General features: G+C 45.6%; 1 protein-coding gene across 14 annotated transcripts in view; it reads right to left on the bottom strand.

The window, feature by feature from the left end:
* LOC146208399 (uncharacterized) overlaps positions 1 to 16,227 on the bottom strand; it is a 104,775-nt gene that overhangs the window by 16,456 nt on the left and 72,092 nt on the right. For 7 of the 14 annotated variants that reach the window (XM_084593192.1, XM_084593216.1, XM_084593248.1 and 4 more), the window contains 5 exons: positions 15,191 to 15,295; positions 12,698 to 13,252; positions 5,641 to 5,850; positions 3,323 to 3,813; positions 974 to 1,257 (listed from right to left, as the gene is read on the bottom strand). In XM_084593192.1, the coding sequence (XP_084449318.1) occupies positions 974 to 1,257; positions 3,323 to 3,813; positions 5,641 to 5,850; positions 12,698 to 13,252; positions 15,191 to 15,295 (1,645 nt within the window). The remainder of the gene's footprint in view (positions 1 to 973; positions 1,258 to 3,322; positions 3,814 to 5,640; positions 5,851 to 12,697; positions 13,253 to 15,190; positions 15,296 to 16,227) is intronic. The other 7 variants (XM_084593207.1, XM_084593224.1, XM_084593283.1 and 4 more) reach the window with 7 other exon arrangements.

Raw genomic sequence — 16,227 nt, 5'->3', positions numbered from 1 at the left:
GCATGAAGCGGTTCAGAAGCAGACCCCCTGGGCTCTACACTTTTGACAAAGACTGTACTTGATAGGAAGGCTTCCTTTACATTAGCTTGCTTTACATGAATTTCAATACCAAACTAAAATCGTAAATTGCCGCTTCTTGGATATTGGAGTGCTTGTTCTAAACGCTATGAGGAAAGACCTTTTCATTACCACCATGAATTAATGACACGTTTTGCCAGTGTTCTCTCTCTCAAAACCTGGTTATAATGAAACTTAAAAAAAGTCTAAAATTTTTCGTCAAAGTTTTTGTTACACGCAGTTTTGCATGAGGTCTCAAGGACACTGCAGAACAAAAACCAAAGGAATAAATGTAAGTAAGTGAAGTCAGCTTTAAAGCATTTACTCCCAACTAAAGTTACTCAAAGCCGTATATGTCGAGAAATGTTTCACTGCTTTTCAGCGTTAACATTAGTGTCACCTGGCGAGAGAGTTCTAAAGCGAAAGCAGCGAAGCTACTGTTGCGTTCACTGCATATGTAGATGCACTGATGCCGCTGGAGCTCGATGCGTCGCGTCAACAACAGTCAATTTGCTGTGATCGTAGGCGCTCCTCTTGAGTTCGTGTTCCTTTCCTTTCCTAGCCTAGCCTAGCCTAGCCTAGCCTAGCCTAGCCTAGCCTAGCCTAGCCTAACCTAACCTGACCTGACCTGACCTGACCTGACCTTAACCTAACCTAACCACGGCTTTCCAAATTCCAAACAGCTCAGCAAAGATGCCCAGAGTAGCGAGTTCGTTACATAACTCTTCCATTACGCGGAAGTTCTCAAATACAAGCGCTTTACGTGCTGCCGGCTCTGAAGAATCGAGAAACTTCATAACATCAAGGAGAAACACGCTGTTAAGAGGTTCATTTACATCCGGGTTTAAGTGTATACGACGAACAAGTCTGTACCATGCCTCGCAAAGCTTGGGGTGACAAACACACTGTAACAAACCTCAATTCTTCTTGACGCTGGCGCTCCAGCTCAGCTTCCCTCTCTGCCTGCTCGCGGGCGAGCCGGCGTTTTTCGGCCAGGAGGGCCCGAGCTTCTTCCTCGGAAATCACGCGCGGTGTTGGTTTGCTCAGCACTGCATTCTCTTCGGCGCCACTGCCGTCTGTGCTGGCCACAGCAGGCTGTGCGGGAACTTCGGCTCCAGCGACCGCCGCTGGCACTGGTCTCTGCTGCTCAACTGATCCAGGAGGAGCGGGAGTCTCTTTAGGTACCGATGCCCCCTGTTCCTGAAAGGAAGTTCACACAACTATCATCACCAGTTTTCATCAGCTTCATAGCTTACCGACAAAAATAAGACAAAAAAGAATAAAATCAACAACAAAAAGGCGAGGGAGGTATGAAGATTTTATTTCAACCTTTACAGCTGTGGGCCCAAAAATCTGCGCTCCCGATTTTTTTTCCCGGATATGCCCGGTTATTAAGACCTAGTCCATTTCGAAGCATAGAGGCCACATAGAAAGCCTACAACTTCAGATGCGCCAAAACCAGTTTCTCAATTTCAGCTGATTTTATTCAAGCTGGCCCTTAGCAATGTTGTCAATGGCCAAGTCATCGTATAACCATTCCTAAGCATAGTCCGCAGTCCCGACGCTGCTACAGCAACACAGCCGAAATTGGCATTTCGATCATAGGCAAAACGCTTTTTAATCTGTGCAAGCTACCATAGAGTACGTACAATAACGTACTGCCAGTTCCGAGGTTGGCTGAGCTTTTAGCTGAGCCTAGATATGAAAGCCAGTGCTGACGAAGAACTTGCTTCAGCCACGTGTTCGTTTGCTCTTATCCTTATCAGCACTATCGCCTTTTCATTTTGCGTCCACCAAACGGTAGGCGCTGCGCAGCTCCCAGGCTTTCATTTTCGGACTTTGTCCCGGCCTGAATGTGTCCATCTGCGACATACTGATAACAGTACAGTTGACCTGTGCGAATATCTGGTTGAATAGTCAATTATTTGATATTCAGTCCAATCCAAAAGTTTGCTGTTCTGGACCTTGAAACATTTGTCTAAAGTGAATAACATCTGCGGAATGCTTAATTCGCACAGTTTCATTTCAACATACCTCCTCCAAGATAGAACCATGGCGCGCAAGCCACCACGCTTGCATGTCCGCGAGTACATGTGGGGCAGCAGATGCAAGCAGGCGCAGGTGCGGTGTCCAGATTACATAGTACCTGACAGGTGTCTACGCCCATGTTGCCTTCGCTTACAAGTTGGCTCCCCCAATTTCCACACCAATTTTTTTAAACAGGCAAGACAACTTCAATGAATGTGACAAAGCTTCAACACACTCTTTCCTTATTTTTGCATCATGGTCTTGCATGTTGGGAAGATATATATTTTCGAAAGCGATTATTGTGGTTAAGAATTTCGTTACATGTAGAAAGTATAACAAAACTCTTCAAATTATTTGAGGAAAACTACTACTACCTCCAAATTTGCTTCAAACCCGAAAAACACTAGTATATTTGCACAGGCCTGATTGCCTTTGCATAATCTAAGGAAAAAATAAAGAAAAAAATTACAAGGGTTCAACGCTGCTGAACCAAACATAGAGCGAAAGCATTAGCTGCGGGTGACCGAGCGTTCTTCTATTTTTCTTCTTCCTCAGCCCACATATAAAGCCCCGCTTTAACAAACCCATATGAACGTGCCTTAGTGGCCTGTAGGGGTAACGTGAATGCCAGGGTCCTGGCAGGCTGATTCTGACATAACCGTCTCATGTGAAACGAGAGAGCCAAGTTGGCAGCTCCTGCCAGCCCGTGTGTCATGTGGGGTGTGATGTCACAGCGTCACGTGGGTAAGACGTAACTGCGGCCAGGTTACGCGAAGGCTTGAAAGTGCGAGTAGTATTGCTTTCGCAATAAAAAAAAAATTGGTTTTGAAAACCTTAAATTATGTCATTTTGCCTTTCGTAATAGCTATTCTATTCGCTTCAAATTATTGCACAAAATAACACTATACGCACACCCCTGCCACACAGCCATAAAATACTAAGCTCATGAAAATGGACACTGCTCTAGGTACAGGACAATCAATAAAATTATTATATAATAGAGTTATGCGATGCTCCAGAACATGCACAAAACTACTGACCCTTCTATCCATCACACTGGCAGTTATGAATTGATCGTTTTTTCTTTTGTGAAATTTGATCGGCCAAAAAGTTAATCAGCACCATTTAGAAAAGAGGGCACTGTCATAAGTTAAACATCGTTTAAGGTCATTTTTGCAAACAAAAAAGCCTTTGAACTTGAGCAATAAACAGTAAGCTGCATGACGAAAAAAGTCACCTTGATAGTCATGGCGGGCTGTCCCTCAGATAATTCCGGGGCGGAACTATCAGCAACAAGTGGTTTCTGTGCTTCGTCCGCTACTGTGACAACATTTGAGGTGACAACGTCGGGGGGTGCCGAAACTGCGGCGGGCTCAGGTGCAGCAGGTTTTACTGCCGCCGCCGCTGCTACTACTGGTGTCGCCACAATGGGAGCGACTGCGGCCGTTGGCAGGGAGGGAGCAGGGCTAGGTTCTTTGGATACTGGCGCGCTCTTTTCCTTCGAAGCTCCGCGTTCTTTGGGAGTGGTGTCCCTGGCAGCCCTAGCCGGAGGAACTGGAGCGCGCTCCCCTCTACGGAAGGCTGAGGCAGCTGGTGGTTGAGGCTTCTGAGGCTTCCGCAGGTGGGCTGGCTTTGGTGGCACCTCGGGTGCTGTGCCCGGTGTAGCACCACCTTCACCAACAGACTTTGCGGCTGACGTTGGCCTCTTTTTCTCTGCTGATGGCGGTGCTGTATACACAAGGATGGAACACAACATGTGGTATGCGCATTCCACGCAGACAATGCAAAATCGCCCCAAAAAGTGCTTGATTAACCTTTTTCCCAAATGCCAAACCTAGTCGTGGCTTTAATTCACATGCAGCAGTGACAGGGACTAGCGGCTAATTCTGTCCACTTCAGAATCTCGCCTAAAATCTCGACAATCCCGTGATGCTGAGCTTGAAAGTACACAAGATGCTTCCATGAATAAGAGATTACAGAATTACCCCCATTGCCTTTCACGCATATCTTGCAGAGGTCTTCTCCTATCCCTTTTGGAGGACTGGAGAGACTTCCTCTCCACAGTTCAGAAGAAGCGCGCTTCTCTTGATGCTCTGTTGCCTTTCAGCGGGTTCGTGTGCACTCCTGCCTTCAGTGAACTGCCTAGCCATATACGTGATGACTCGATGCGGGCCATGATTGCGAAGTCGTTCAAGATAAGAAGAACATTCCCCTCCCTTTTTTTTCATGTGCGCTTCCCCTTTTTGTAGTTTCCTTCACCCTCATAGCCGGGCAAGACACTGCCTCATTAGTTCGGCTACTTTGAGCGTTACCACTGTATGCAGCACAATAAACGCTGCTTCGAGTTGTGGAATTTGGGTTTCCCATCACTGCCTTTTGTGCAGCAGCCGCCTGATTCCCGCGGTGTTCTCTCTTCCTTTCTCAAGCCTCAGGCAGCCGGAAAGGTGTCCCGACAACTTGACTGTTGTTCGGCCACAGCTCCACCCCAGCATACCAACGGCCTTTCTCACTGGCGCCTTTCGGTGGGACAGTAAAAATACTTCGACTACCGCGAAATTGGGGTCTAGCAAATCCTGGCAGGCGTACCTTGCGTCGGTTGCCCACTCGCTCTCGAGAAGGCCCCCCCCTTTGGCCAAAGAGATCACAGCGTGCTAGCGGCACGCATTCCTCGTCACCTTGTGCATGCGGCGAAGCCTTGCTGCTCGTACGGTTCTGAGCCGCGTTAACTGCGTTGCATGTTTGTATTGCTGAAATAGGGTGGTTGACCATTGGTGGCCTGTGGCCAAGCAGAAACCATAGAGTAGACTACTCGTATTTGTTCCTACTGGCCCAAAACCATCGTGGTGGTGATTTAGTGCCAAAACCATCGTGGTGGTGATTTAGTGCTCCAAGGGTTGGGGGCTCACAGCTCTCTGGTGTTGCTAAAGGCAACTATCACGTCTAGCCATTATTATACCAAGAATAATCCCTATAACACATACTGTCATGCATGAGGGCACAACAAACTCTAGGTTCAGACAAAACAGTAATGCTTACACTAATCGTTAAGACAGGGGCATCCTCCAAAGCTAAAGAGTTCCGAAAAATGATACCAACTTAGATGACACCCTGTTGGATAAGTGTGTTAGCAAGTATTATGTTCACGTAATGAAAAAACAACTCAGACAAGTGAAAACAAGTGAAAATATGCAAAAATATTTCAATACATTAGCTTTCAGGCAGAAGACGTCCAAACAGTTTTGCCACGAAACAGAAGAAATAGTACATGCAAAAAGAGCACCATACAACCAATAAGGAGCGAGTTCATGCAGAACCAAAAAATTCTTAACAAATCATAAAATTTACATTACAAAGAGCAGGTCTCATGCACTTGGGACTGCAAGATTAAATAGAAATATTCCAAATAACAAATGTAAGTAAGAAGTCTACCATTAAAGAAGATGGCGATGCATGCAAACCGTTCTTAAAAGGGAACCAAAACAAACCCAAACAGCACAGAAGGGCAGCTAGGACAAGGCGACCTCACGTGGCATAGCATGGCTGCAGTTAGTGTACCTGTTCGTTGTTCAGCAATGAGATTCTGCCTACTTTGCAGCGCCTTGTCTGGGATGGTGCCAGCAATGCTGAGCGGTCGGGGCTTCCGGGGCGGTGGCCTGGGGCGCATCACCACCGAAGTGGACATCTGGCTCGAGGCGACCGAATGCTCCGAGGCCACAGACATGGACGAACGAGGCCGGGATGGCGACTGCTGCTCCTTGCCGGCGCCTATGCAGAGAAGGCGAAACACTGTTCAGACCACAACGCAGCAACCATCACATGCAGCAGCACAAATACAAGATTCCATTGCTACATTTTGCGTCGCTGCACTTATGGGTGTGCATCAAGCAGCTTTGCTTGGACAGAGATGGCTACACGCTGTCAACTACAGCACTGAGATACTGCCTTGTGCAACAGTTTACAGTAAAGGACAAAAAAAAAAGATAAGAGAGAGAGAGAGAGAACATATGCAAAAACAGGATTACACATGAATGGAATCAGGGCAGCCGCAGGCTAAATCTAACCAACTTGGAGCAGCTTTTCTTGCTTCACAGCAGAGAATGTGTTTCCCTGATCATTGTTAAGAAGGTGTGCATCCTTCACAAGTAAATTCAGAACAATTTGCTTTGCAGTACAGTGTTCCTGATCCGTTAAGCCGAGAAGATGTTGCCTAAATTCTGTCGATGCAGTTGTAAGGCTTGCAGAACAGCCAAGCCAAGACTGCCCGATAAGAATGCTTTTTTTCGATGTCCCTCGATAACTGTGGCTGGTTTATATTGTGAAAATGGCATCACTTTGCTCTAGCTGAAGCATTTGCTGCTTTGGAAAATTTGAACATATAAGTTAGTAGTATCTGTAAGACAACAGCAGCAACAGCTATCGCAATGTGCTCAACATTATGAATGAGCCCTGCCCTAAACTGAAACGTTTTCTTCCAGAGCAAAGATTCTGAAAAAGTTGCATACTTTTTTTTCCTTTTTAGCTGTAAGAAGCATTCAGGTGGGCACAGATGACTCTCTAAGATGTTCAACGAACAGTTAAAGATCAAAGGCTAGACCAATGCCTCAGAAAGAACTATAGTCTCTCTGAGGGACGATGACACATACATGTACAGTAGAACCCCTTTATAGTGAAGTCACTAGGACCAGCAAAGATGTTTATACTATAGCAGGGTCTTTACTATATCAGTTGTTGGTGATGACATGGTCCTGAAGATGCTGTCTGGTAGTTAAATAGCCACTTACTGAACACGTCTTGATGCTTATTGAAATAAACACTATGAAATAGCTTCTATCTCTCTCTTATCATCTCTTCATGCAATTTTTTTCAGTTACAAAATTTTTTTACATCTAGTGGAAGTACCTCTTAAGCATGAGGACGTGGCTATAAATACAAAGCCTTGCATGAACATGGTGTCACTTTTTGCTGTTTCTGTCTCTTAAAAGGCAATAAATGATAAATGCGCGTGGCAGTCAAGTGCTGAAAGACCGCACACGCTGCACCTCCACTTCTTGCCTCCGCTGCCTCATGCTTTGTGTTGCACAGTGCTGTGAATGTTTGCCCGTTCCTTCTCCTTCCCTATTTTACTCTCTCACTTTCTGAACGGACCCGCGCCGTCTCCTTTCCATGTTTGTAGAGAGCTTTACTTTTTTTTTTTTCTACGCGCTGCAGGCTTTCCCTCACGGCTCCAAGGCCTTCGTAAAGTAGGCATCTCCTGCATGCTGCTAAGCCTGGTGGTAAAGCCACTTAAAAGGACAATCGGTGTTATTTTTGTTTTGAAATACAAAAAAATTATTTTCCTCACGATTCTAAGTAGTGCGTGGGTGGCGATGTCATATCGTGGGAGTCGCCGCGGCCGGGCGTACTTTACTATAACCGATTTTTCCCAAAAATATCTTTACTGTAAAGGGGGGAAAATGTACAGTTGTCTATGGAAGATGAACTTCAGTTTCACTTTACTATATCAGTTTTTACTATAGTGGAATTCTACTCCTAAGGCCTACTCTATGTTGTGAAAGAGCACAAGGTCTGCTAAAATGCGCATGCTTGATAAGCTAAATTACAAGACAGATGAGCTTTCTGTACAGTGTGGTAAACCGCTAAAGAGATAAATGTCCTTGCTCCCTAACTTTGAAAACCAAATTCCACTGGTTTGGCCAGGTTTGTTACTCTTTACACCCTGCTCCAAATTAAGTACTGAAATGCACAGTACTTTTTTCAGAACAAATAGATGAGATATGCATCACAAAATACCCCCCCACCTCCCTTCCTGATTAGGTTAACTAAGGATTGGCTGAAAAATGCTCTTTCTAGCATGAAGAAATCGTTTTTCACAAGCCCCCTTCCATAAATGTTACTGCTATAACCATTAAATAAAAACCACATTCAACTCCCTCTGTGTCCATCTAGGTTGCAGTCCTGTCTTTGCATCAGGTTTTAACCACCAAGATATGTATGTGCTGTCTCCAATAAACCAACAAGAATGAGTCATGAAAAGAAACAACAGCAAGCATTTTATCAAACATTCTAATTGTTTTCAGTCCGTAAGCACTTTCCGGTTTAAAACAGCTTAAATGATCTACCCTGAGTAGCTAATAACAACATTAACCAACCATTAATAATAACCAACTGCAAAGAATGCAGTTGGTCAGTACAACGATGCCCCATAAATATGGAAGCTTTTGCTACTACAGTCAAACCTCAATATAACGAACTATTGAATATAGCAAACTCTTCCGAAATATTATTGTCAAACACATGTATTTTCAACTTCCCATAGCGAACGCGGTTCGGCATAAAACGGGCATTACAACTTCGCGACGCCAAGTACTACCTTACTTTAATAGCAGGAGGCAGGCTTCATTGCACTACACGTGTGTTAAGCGGCGCAGCAAACGTTTAGGACTACCTCGCATTCGCTGACAGCGCCACAGATGCCACGACGGCATTGGGAGTTGACAGGCAAAGAAATCTATGGCCTCCGAAATTACCCTCGCGTGCCTGTTTGTGGGCGCGGAGGTGATCTCGGAGGCCATAAGAAACTGTTCGCATCTCACAATCGCTGACAGCGCCGCGATCGAATGTTGCTTTTGCCTTTTTGCATGGAGGAAGAAAACAACTTGCCTTTTTGGTTTTTGCGCCATTCGCGTTTTTTGGCTTTAGTGTTAGCAACGGCGTGGCCGTTGTAGGTCGTACCGTTCGGCGGAGGCTGCGTCGGTTGTCATGTCGGGTGTGGTGAGCGGGTGTGTGTAGTGCTGTGATGGCGGTGAACGTGAAAAAAAGAGCAGCCCTGACGTTAAAGACCAAGCTCAAGATAAAGACAGTTTACAAGAGGAGACTGATTGACTCTTCTCGTGAAGCTTCTTATGAAGCAGGACTTGAAGATCGACTTGCTGAGAGCATTCGGCATGGGACAGCGTGAAAGGCAAAACGATTGCCAACTGCTTTCAGCACGCAGGTTTTGTTCCAGCAGAGGCCCGTGCATCAAGTGACGATGGGGACGAAGCAGAAGCAGAGCTCCGCGAGCTTGATGAGCCTGGAACCATTTTTCGCGTTTTGTTGGTGACATGCCCGCAACAATGACTGTAAAGGAGAGTAGGCGGCGATGACATCGCGGCGACCACAGCTGTACTGACGGACGCCGACATCGCTGTGGAAGTTTCTGAACATCCCGCAGACAAAGCTCAGGCTGACCGTGCAAACGATGAGAACATTCCGACTTTACAAGAAGCACTTGCTGCATTGGATTTACTGCGCCGCCACTACAGTGCTATTGAGAGCAGTGGGTTTGCCCTTGTTGAGCGTTTGCAAACTGTGGAACAGGGCGTGATACGGAACGCGAAAAACACAAGAAAGCAGGTCGCGATAACGCAGTTCTTTGCGCGTAAATAAATGGACGTGACCCAAAAAGGCACCCTCCGAGTTGCTGTGCCTTCTCTGATTGAATTTTGCTGCTCTTGCATGTATTTTCTATGAAATTTTATATTACGAACTATGGATAGAGCGAACTATTTTCCGATTTTTTAACTGTTCGTTATAACGAGGTTTCACTGTATATCCTGGTGAGGAAATGCTCTATAAGGCTTCCAGACGAGATGGAATTACGCTTCCTTCCATGCTAAAAGTGACAAGCCTGGAATAAGTTCAGTTTTACAGAAGCAAGTGAAGACTCAAATTTACATCTATGCAACACAATACGAATACAGGGAAAAGAAATCCACCTTTTCGCAAAATTTTGTCGCCGGGCACACTTTTTCTTTTGATCAAGCCAGAATTCCCCCCAACTGTGAAGACAAACATTTGACATTTGACACTACAACAAATGGTCTGTTCGGGTCGGACTGCACATTTGTATACACCCACACATACACAAACACACCCATTCCAGAGTATTACAGGAGCTCAACTGTGCATGTGGAGAAACAGAGACATCAGGTATACATGGATCGATTATACAGCAGTCAGTGGTGTGCAGGTTAGTTTTGCACGTTAGAAAAAAAGGTTTATCAGGGTTGAGAGAGCAAGGGTGTCAGTCCGTGGCCATACAGAAAAGTCAGCCCGGTGCAGGGTTAAAGCCGGTGGGGGGGGGGGGAAGCTGCGAGCTCGCAACAGTATAGAGATGATGGCACACCCTCCCTCCAGGCAGAGGTGGAAAAATCGAATGCATGGCATGTCAAGGCTGAGAAACTAGGTCATGAGAAGGACGGCATACTCACGAGTGGTCGAAAGGTAGCCGTCACCGTTGTCAGGGGTAGGAAGTGTACCCACAGCATGCACGCAAGCAAAGCAAGCAAGAGGCGCTCCAAACTTGAGATTCCATACCTTTCACACAAAAGGGAAGGAGCACGCAAACGAGGGACACCTGAACGCGGCAAAATGGCTACTCCTTTCGTAGGTCTTGATGTACCATACAGTAAAAACGACATGGGACGAACGTGACATATACGGCCTAATCCGTCAAAAAGAAAGCTTCCAAACTTACACTCTGCAGCTACGGAACCTAACATAGTATATACTAGAGCTGTCCAAAAAGCGATGCACCAGTATTTTTTTTTTTTTCCTTGTGGAATAAAAAGGACAAATAAAAGTTTCATTACACTGCTTTTTTTTTCTTCTGCTGGTGTAGAGTTTGTGCGTTAGCAGTACCAAGTCATAAACAGTGTTCAATACTGACAAGCACCAACCACCAACTATGACAATCCCACGCGACATAGAAGGAAATGGTTGGGGTCATTCATAGACATTGATTTACTTCCCTTAACGTTCCAGTCACTAGAAACCACAGTCGGATGCCACGTTCATGTAACTAGGCAAGATTTATTCTTCTTGGGGGTTGCTCAAAGGCACACTATGTAAATGACCTCTGAAGATGGCCACAGAAGCATAAAAGGATTCTAAATGCAAACCTCATATGCTCTGAATTGCTCTAGAAGGTAGAAAAAGAAAGCTGGAGCATTACTTTCTGGTTTGGTTTATATCCCTACGTTTGGTGCTATCAACTTCAGATTGAATTCTGGTAAATTACCTTCTGGCCAGCTTCCGTATATCATTTGAGCCTTTTAGATTTAAAAGCCTGCAAAATAATAATTTTTCACTAATAGCTAATGCTATTGATATACAGCACATGAAACATCACAGACCGTAGTAGTAGGGTACAGATAAAAAGAGCTTACATGACAAAAAAAAAAATTTAAAAATCACGAACAATTCTGAATTCTGCAAATGTTCCCATTGCTCTGTATGCAGCTGGACCTTCCTAGCATACTGTTACAGTTCATGGAGACAATATCTCACATAAGTGACACATTCCCTCATTTGGAAGCAAGTGCACAGTAGAAATTGTGACTACTAATAACAATAAAAAAAGAGCAAGCTCAACAATCTTTTAAAATGTCACTTAGGAATGAAAGCTGTAGATATTCATTGACAGTTAGTTCGCTTTCCGAAGAAAATCAGCATGCATTTGTTGATAGTACAAGGTCTGAAGAGATCATTCTCTAAGTTCGCAGGCTTTTGTCTACATATGCACTGTCCTTAGCTCAGAAAAACTGCACAAAGCAGTTAGTGTGGCAACGCTTAAAGTAGCTGAGTTCTCTTCCTTGCGGCTGTTGTCATTGCATCATAGTTATGTACATCAATGCTTGCACTGTGATTTTGCTCTTACATGTTTTCAGGTGTATGAGAAGCATTTTTTCTTTTAAACCAGAATTTTGCTAGTGCGCCATTTTTTTCATTTTGCGCGTCGTTCCCAGGTGAAGTCTATCGTGAAACAGCGGTTGTAACGACTACCGTGATTATGAAACCTATGGACGTCTCGGAGACCCAAGCATCAGCAATATGAAATGACAAAAAGATGGCCACATCTGCACTTCTCGCCTGCCCACACTGCCATGAAAAGCCAGGACAAGCCTTTTGCTGTTGCCATCTGTAACTCTGGTGGCTACTGTCATTGAGAAAATTATTAGTGCATGAAAAGATGAAGCCTTTGAAAGGTTTTAGTAAAAATAAAGTAAAAAAAAAAAGTAAAAATAAATAAAGAACTTTTCGAGACGTAAGAACTACTTCATATTTTTTCCATCGTTTTTCACAGCGTAAGGAGTGTTCTCAAAGGTATGGAGCATTTTGTGATGGTTGTGCAGGCGTATATTGTTGCCCTGTTGCCCCTAACTGAGTAAACTGAGGTGTTTTATAAAAACAAAAAAGCATCCTATATACCAAATGTTTTTTTTGAAACCCTCTAAATACGAGGGGTGCATCTTTTAGTACAAAGATGCATGTTATACAAAAGAAAATATGGTAGTCATGTGTGTCCGGGGTCTTACTGTTTTTATGTCATTGTATTTAGGCGCAGTTACTGCTGCATATGAATTGCATATTAGGATAGACGAAAACGACACGTCTTTAAAGGGACATTTTTTGCTGGCACATGGCTTCGATGTTGAGAACCAAAAAATCATACAAACATGAAATGTATCAGTGATATTCAACTGCACATGTAATCCTGATAAGCGTCGGACGTTCACGACTGCAAGATGAATAAAAACCACCAAGCAACAAAGAGAAGCGCCCCACTTACCTGCCGCCGGCATCCGGTTGGTGACCCTAAGCTGTGAGGCCCGTGTGGGGCGAGGTGCAATTGCCAGCTGGCTCATGCTGCGTGCCGACCGTAGCTTGCCGCCACCCCCGCTGCCCCCCACCCCACCACCCCTGCCAGGCAGCACCATGCTTTGGGACATGTCCACCACCCCCCGCCTGGAAGGAGGGCTGCCCTGCGACAAGTTGAGCATGCTCTTGGCAGCCATACTTGGTGGCGCGGCAGCAGCAGAGGCACCCGTGCTGGGGCTGGCTGGCAGAAGCCGCCGGCGTGGTTGTGCAAGCAGATCCAGGCGAGACATGCTCACGGCACGCTGGGCCACACCTGTGGACGACGACGACGGGGCCGCGGAGGCCGGAGAACGGGAACGTGAGGCTGCCCCACGGTTCCAAGGGATGACAGGCATCAGGTCCGTCTTGCGCCGGCCCCGGTTCTGCTGGCTGGGCAGCGCGGTCATGCTGCGCGTCATGGGGTCCTCTCCTGGGGGGCCAGACACCAAGCAGCGCACTTGTGGAGGAGCGGCACGTCTGCGAGAGTCTGCGTGGCCAGTAGCCAGCGCTGTAGAGACCCCCGAGCAAAAACAACAAAACAGAAAAGGAACCAGCAAGGCGCGACAAGAGGGACCAGAACTGGATGCCACAACCACGCTTTGCCATCAGCAACTAGAACCACCCAGTATACTGCCGGCTATCCTGTATGTTGATACGCAACCGATCTGCTACATGCTGCAAAATGGCTCATTAGTCAATGCTTCCTAAACTATTCCTAATTCAGGCTTAAACTATTAAAATGATAATTGCAGTGAAAAGTAATTGTAATTGTTAATGCAATAAAAAGAGGATGGGGGAGGGTTAGAGGCAGACGCACTTTCGCTATATGAGGCTGCAATGAGAAACTTGACGGGACACAAGGAACAAAGTAAAAGGTTAATTGACACTGGGATTAGTTACAAGTCAGTGCTGATCATGTTACTTTAACCTATAGGTATTATGAGGACAATATGTTGCCCGACCTCCTGACTAATCAAAATGGAAGCCTCTCATGCTCATGTAACAAACAACGAACGGTGATGACATTTAAAGCTTTGCACTATTATTTTCTATTGCGATCGTACAAATAATGTTGCTCCATCTGAAAATTATATTTCATGAGAACGACAGAATAAAAATCTACACGAGGACACATTCTGCACACAAAACTGCGAAGCATATTGCAGTCCAATAGCTACAAAGAGGCAAGCGGTTAGTAGTAGACTATTGGTTAAAAAACAAGTCTTGCCTTCAAGAGCACAAATGCGAACGGTCACGTCAACCCACAATTCACAAATGAGCGTGCACAGATGCCACCGGCAGCACCACGAAGAAAGAGGGAGGCCTACAGAGGAGCGAGTGTGAATGGCAGGTATGAGTAGGTAGGTGCTCTTCACAACACAGTGCAGCGGCGGCAGCAGACCACACTGCATGTGCAGAGACGACATTTGGAAAGGTGAAGATGCAGTTCAGGTGAGCGAAGCGCACGCACATACTACCGAGACAGAGCCCACTGCAAAAGACACGCACGCTGGATCAGAGAGATGAGACGACGACAGGCCGCAACAAAGCGATGCACTATGAGAACTCATTATAGTAGTACTACCCGTTTTGCAAGATGCAAGAGTTTCGTTCCAAAAAACAGCAGAAGGATTTTTCAAACACAGAGGTCAGCAAGGAACTAAATGCCTTTAAATTTTCTTGCATATGATGCTCGTCATATGACGCAGGCTCCACCATTCATAGTGATAAGACTAGGCATGGCAGAAACAAAAGCAAAACGAATGGCTGAAAACTTTCCAGGAAAAAGAGCAATAATATGGTAAATGATCAAAGGTGAAACGGACTTGGCAGCTCCATAAGAACCTATCTTTTACATTTCTTTTCCTCAAAAATCTGCTAACAACAGAACTGTGACTGGGAGAAGGAGCTTCACAAGAACTGGCCTGTTCATGAATGCCTCAGTTCATGACTGTAACACTAGTTTTTTCACCCACCCCATTAGTACCTGCCTTTGCCACCAATCATCCTGGTACACAGTATGACGGGCAAGTGAAAAGCGACCTCACATGTCGACAACACTGCTCGAGTTTGTGTGCTACAGTAAAAACACCATCACCTTTTGGGCCCCAATCGGCAGCAAGTCAACTCATTAACAAAAGGAGCCCCCCCCCCCCCCCCATTACAAGAGCTTGCGTCATCCACAGAAATGTGAAAAAACTGCGATCGTCAGTGCAGACCTCTGTGCCAATGAAAGTGTTAGAGCGGCCCACGAAAGGAAGGACCCAAGAGAAGTAGCGGCCCCACTCAAACTGTCCGCCCCTCCAAACGACCCGCCCCCAGAGAAGAAAAGCGACAGTCACACACGCGCGGACACCACCACAGCTGGCTGGGGGGGACAGGGGGTGCAGCAAGCAAAAAAGAGCCCCCTTTTCCTTCTACTCACCCACTGTGACCCCTGACCCCACAAGCCACCCCCCCACCGTGGGGGAAATGAATGCCACATCAGGCACCGCCCCCTGACTTGGGGGCGAGTCGGTCTGAGCCGCGTCTGCAAGAGAAGCCCCGAGCCACCTCAACACCTTGTGCAACCACTCGTTCGTTCCCTACTCACATTGTTGGGCACTGGTCTACACACGAAGCGGCAAGAAGAGAATAAAATTATACCAGCGTTCGCATACTTTCTGAGCAAAACACATGACACTGGAAAAGCCTTGGCGATTTGCGGCCAATAAACAGGAAACGGATGTGACCCTTCCCATAATAAAGGATGATAGCTTTACTCTGAAGCCTAGATATGAAAACTTAACGTTTCACTCAAGACGCAATGTCATAGTTCATAACATGTACGATTGTTTTAGCCAAAACAGAAACATCCCTAAAGTGCGCAGAGTAGCAGCTCCCTTTTTAATGCTTAAAATGAATTCTTGCGACCATGCCCGGCACTCGCTATTTTAGGGCTCAAGTATCTAAAAACCAAGGTCATTTTCACACACTAAGAATCAGAATAAGAATGAAACTTTACTGTAGCAATGCTGTGAATGAGGGAAGCAAAAGTGTTCTAAAAACCCTCCGCCTGAATAGCAATGACACGGTTCCACCACGTCTCACTGTGACAATAACAATGCATAAAAGCTTGCATCAGAGCAAATAACTAAAGAAAAAGAGAGCAGAGAGAGTAGTCTTCTTTCATCCTAGCATTGCAAAACACCAATCCAGAAATCTGTATGTAAAAATCAGTTGGCCTCACAACTGAAATAGTAAACTAAACTCTTTTTAAGCTTGTGAGCACATCATTAGTGTGTGCGGTTGCACAGGCCAACTTTTTAACTGCCCTTGCAAACTTTTTACATAGTGAGTGATAGTGTGGTTTTTTCCAGAAATATTGTTTTCGTCTGTTTAAGAAAACTACAGGCCACCTAAGTCTCCGTTTAAAAAAAAAGTAAAGATACTTGGAGGCAAGTAAAAGTCCCAAAAGAGGGA

This window comes from Amblyomma maculatum, chromosome 1 (genome assembly GCF_055883805.1).
Source record: "Amblyomma maculatum isolate TAMU_Amacu chromosome 1, ASM5588380v1, whole genome shotgun sequence".
NCBI classification, from domain to species: Eukaryota; Metazoa; Arthropoda; class Arachnida; order Ixodida; family Ixodidae; genus Amblyomma; species Amblyomma maculatum.
The sequence above is the reverse complement of the archived record's forward strand: the minus strand, read 5'-3'. Positions and strand labels throughout refer to the sequence as shown.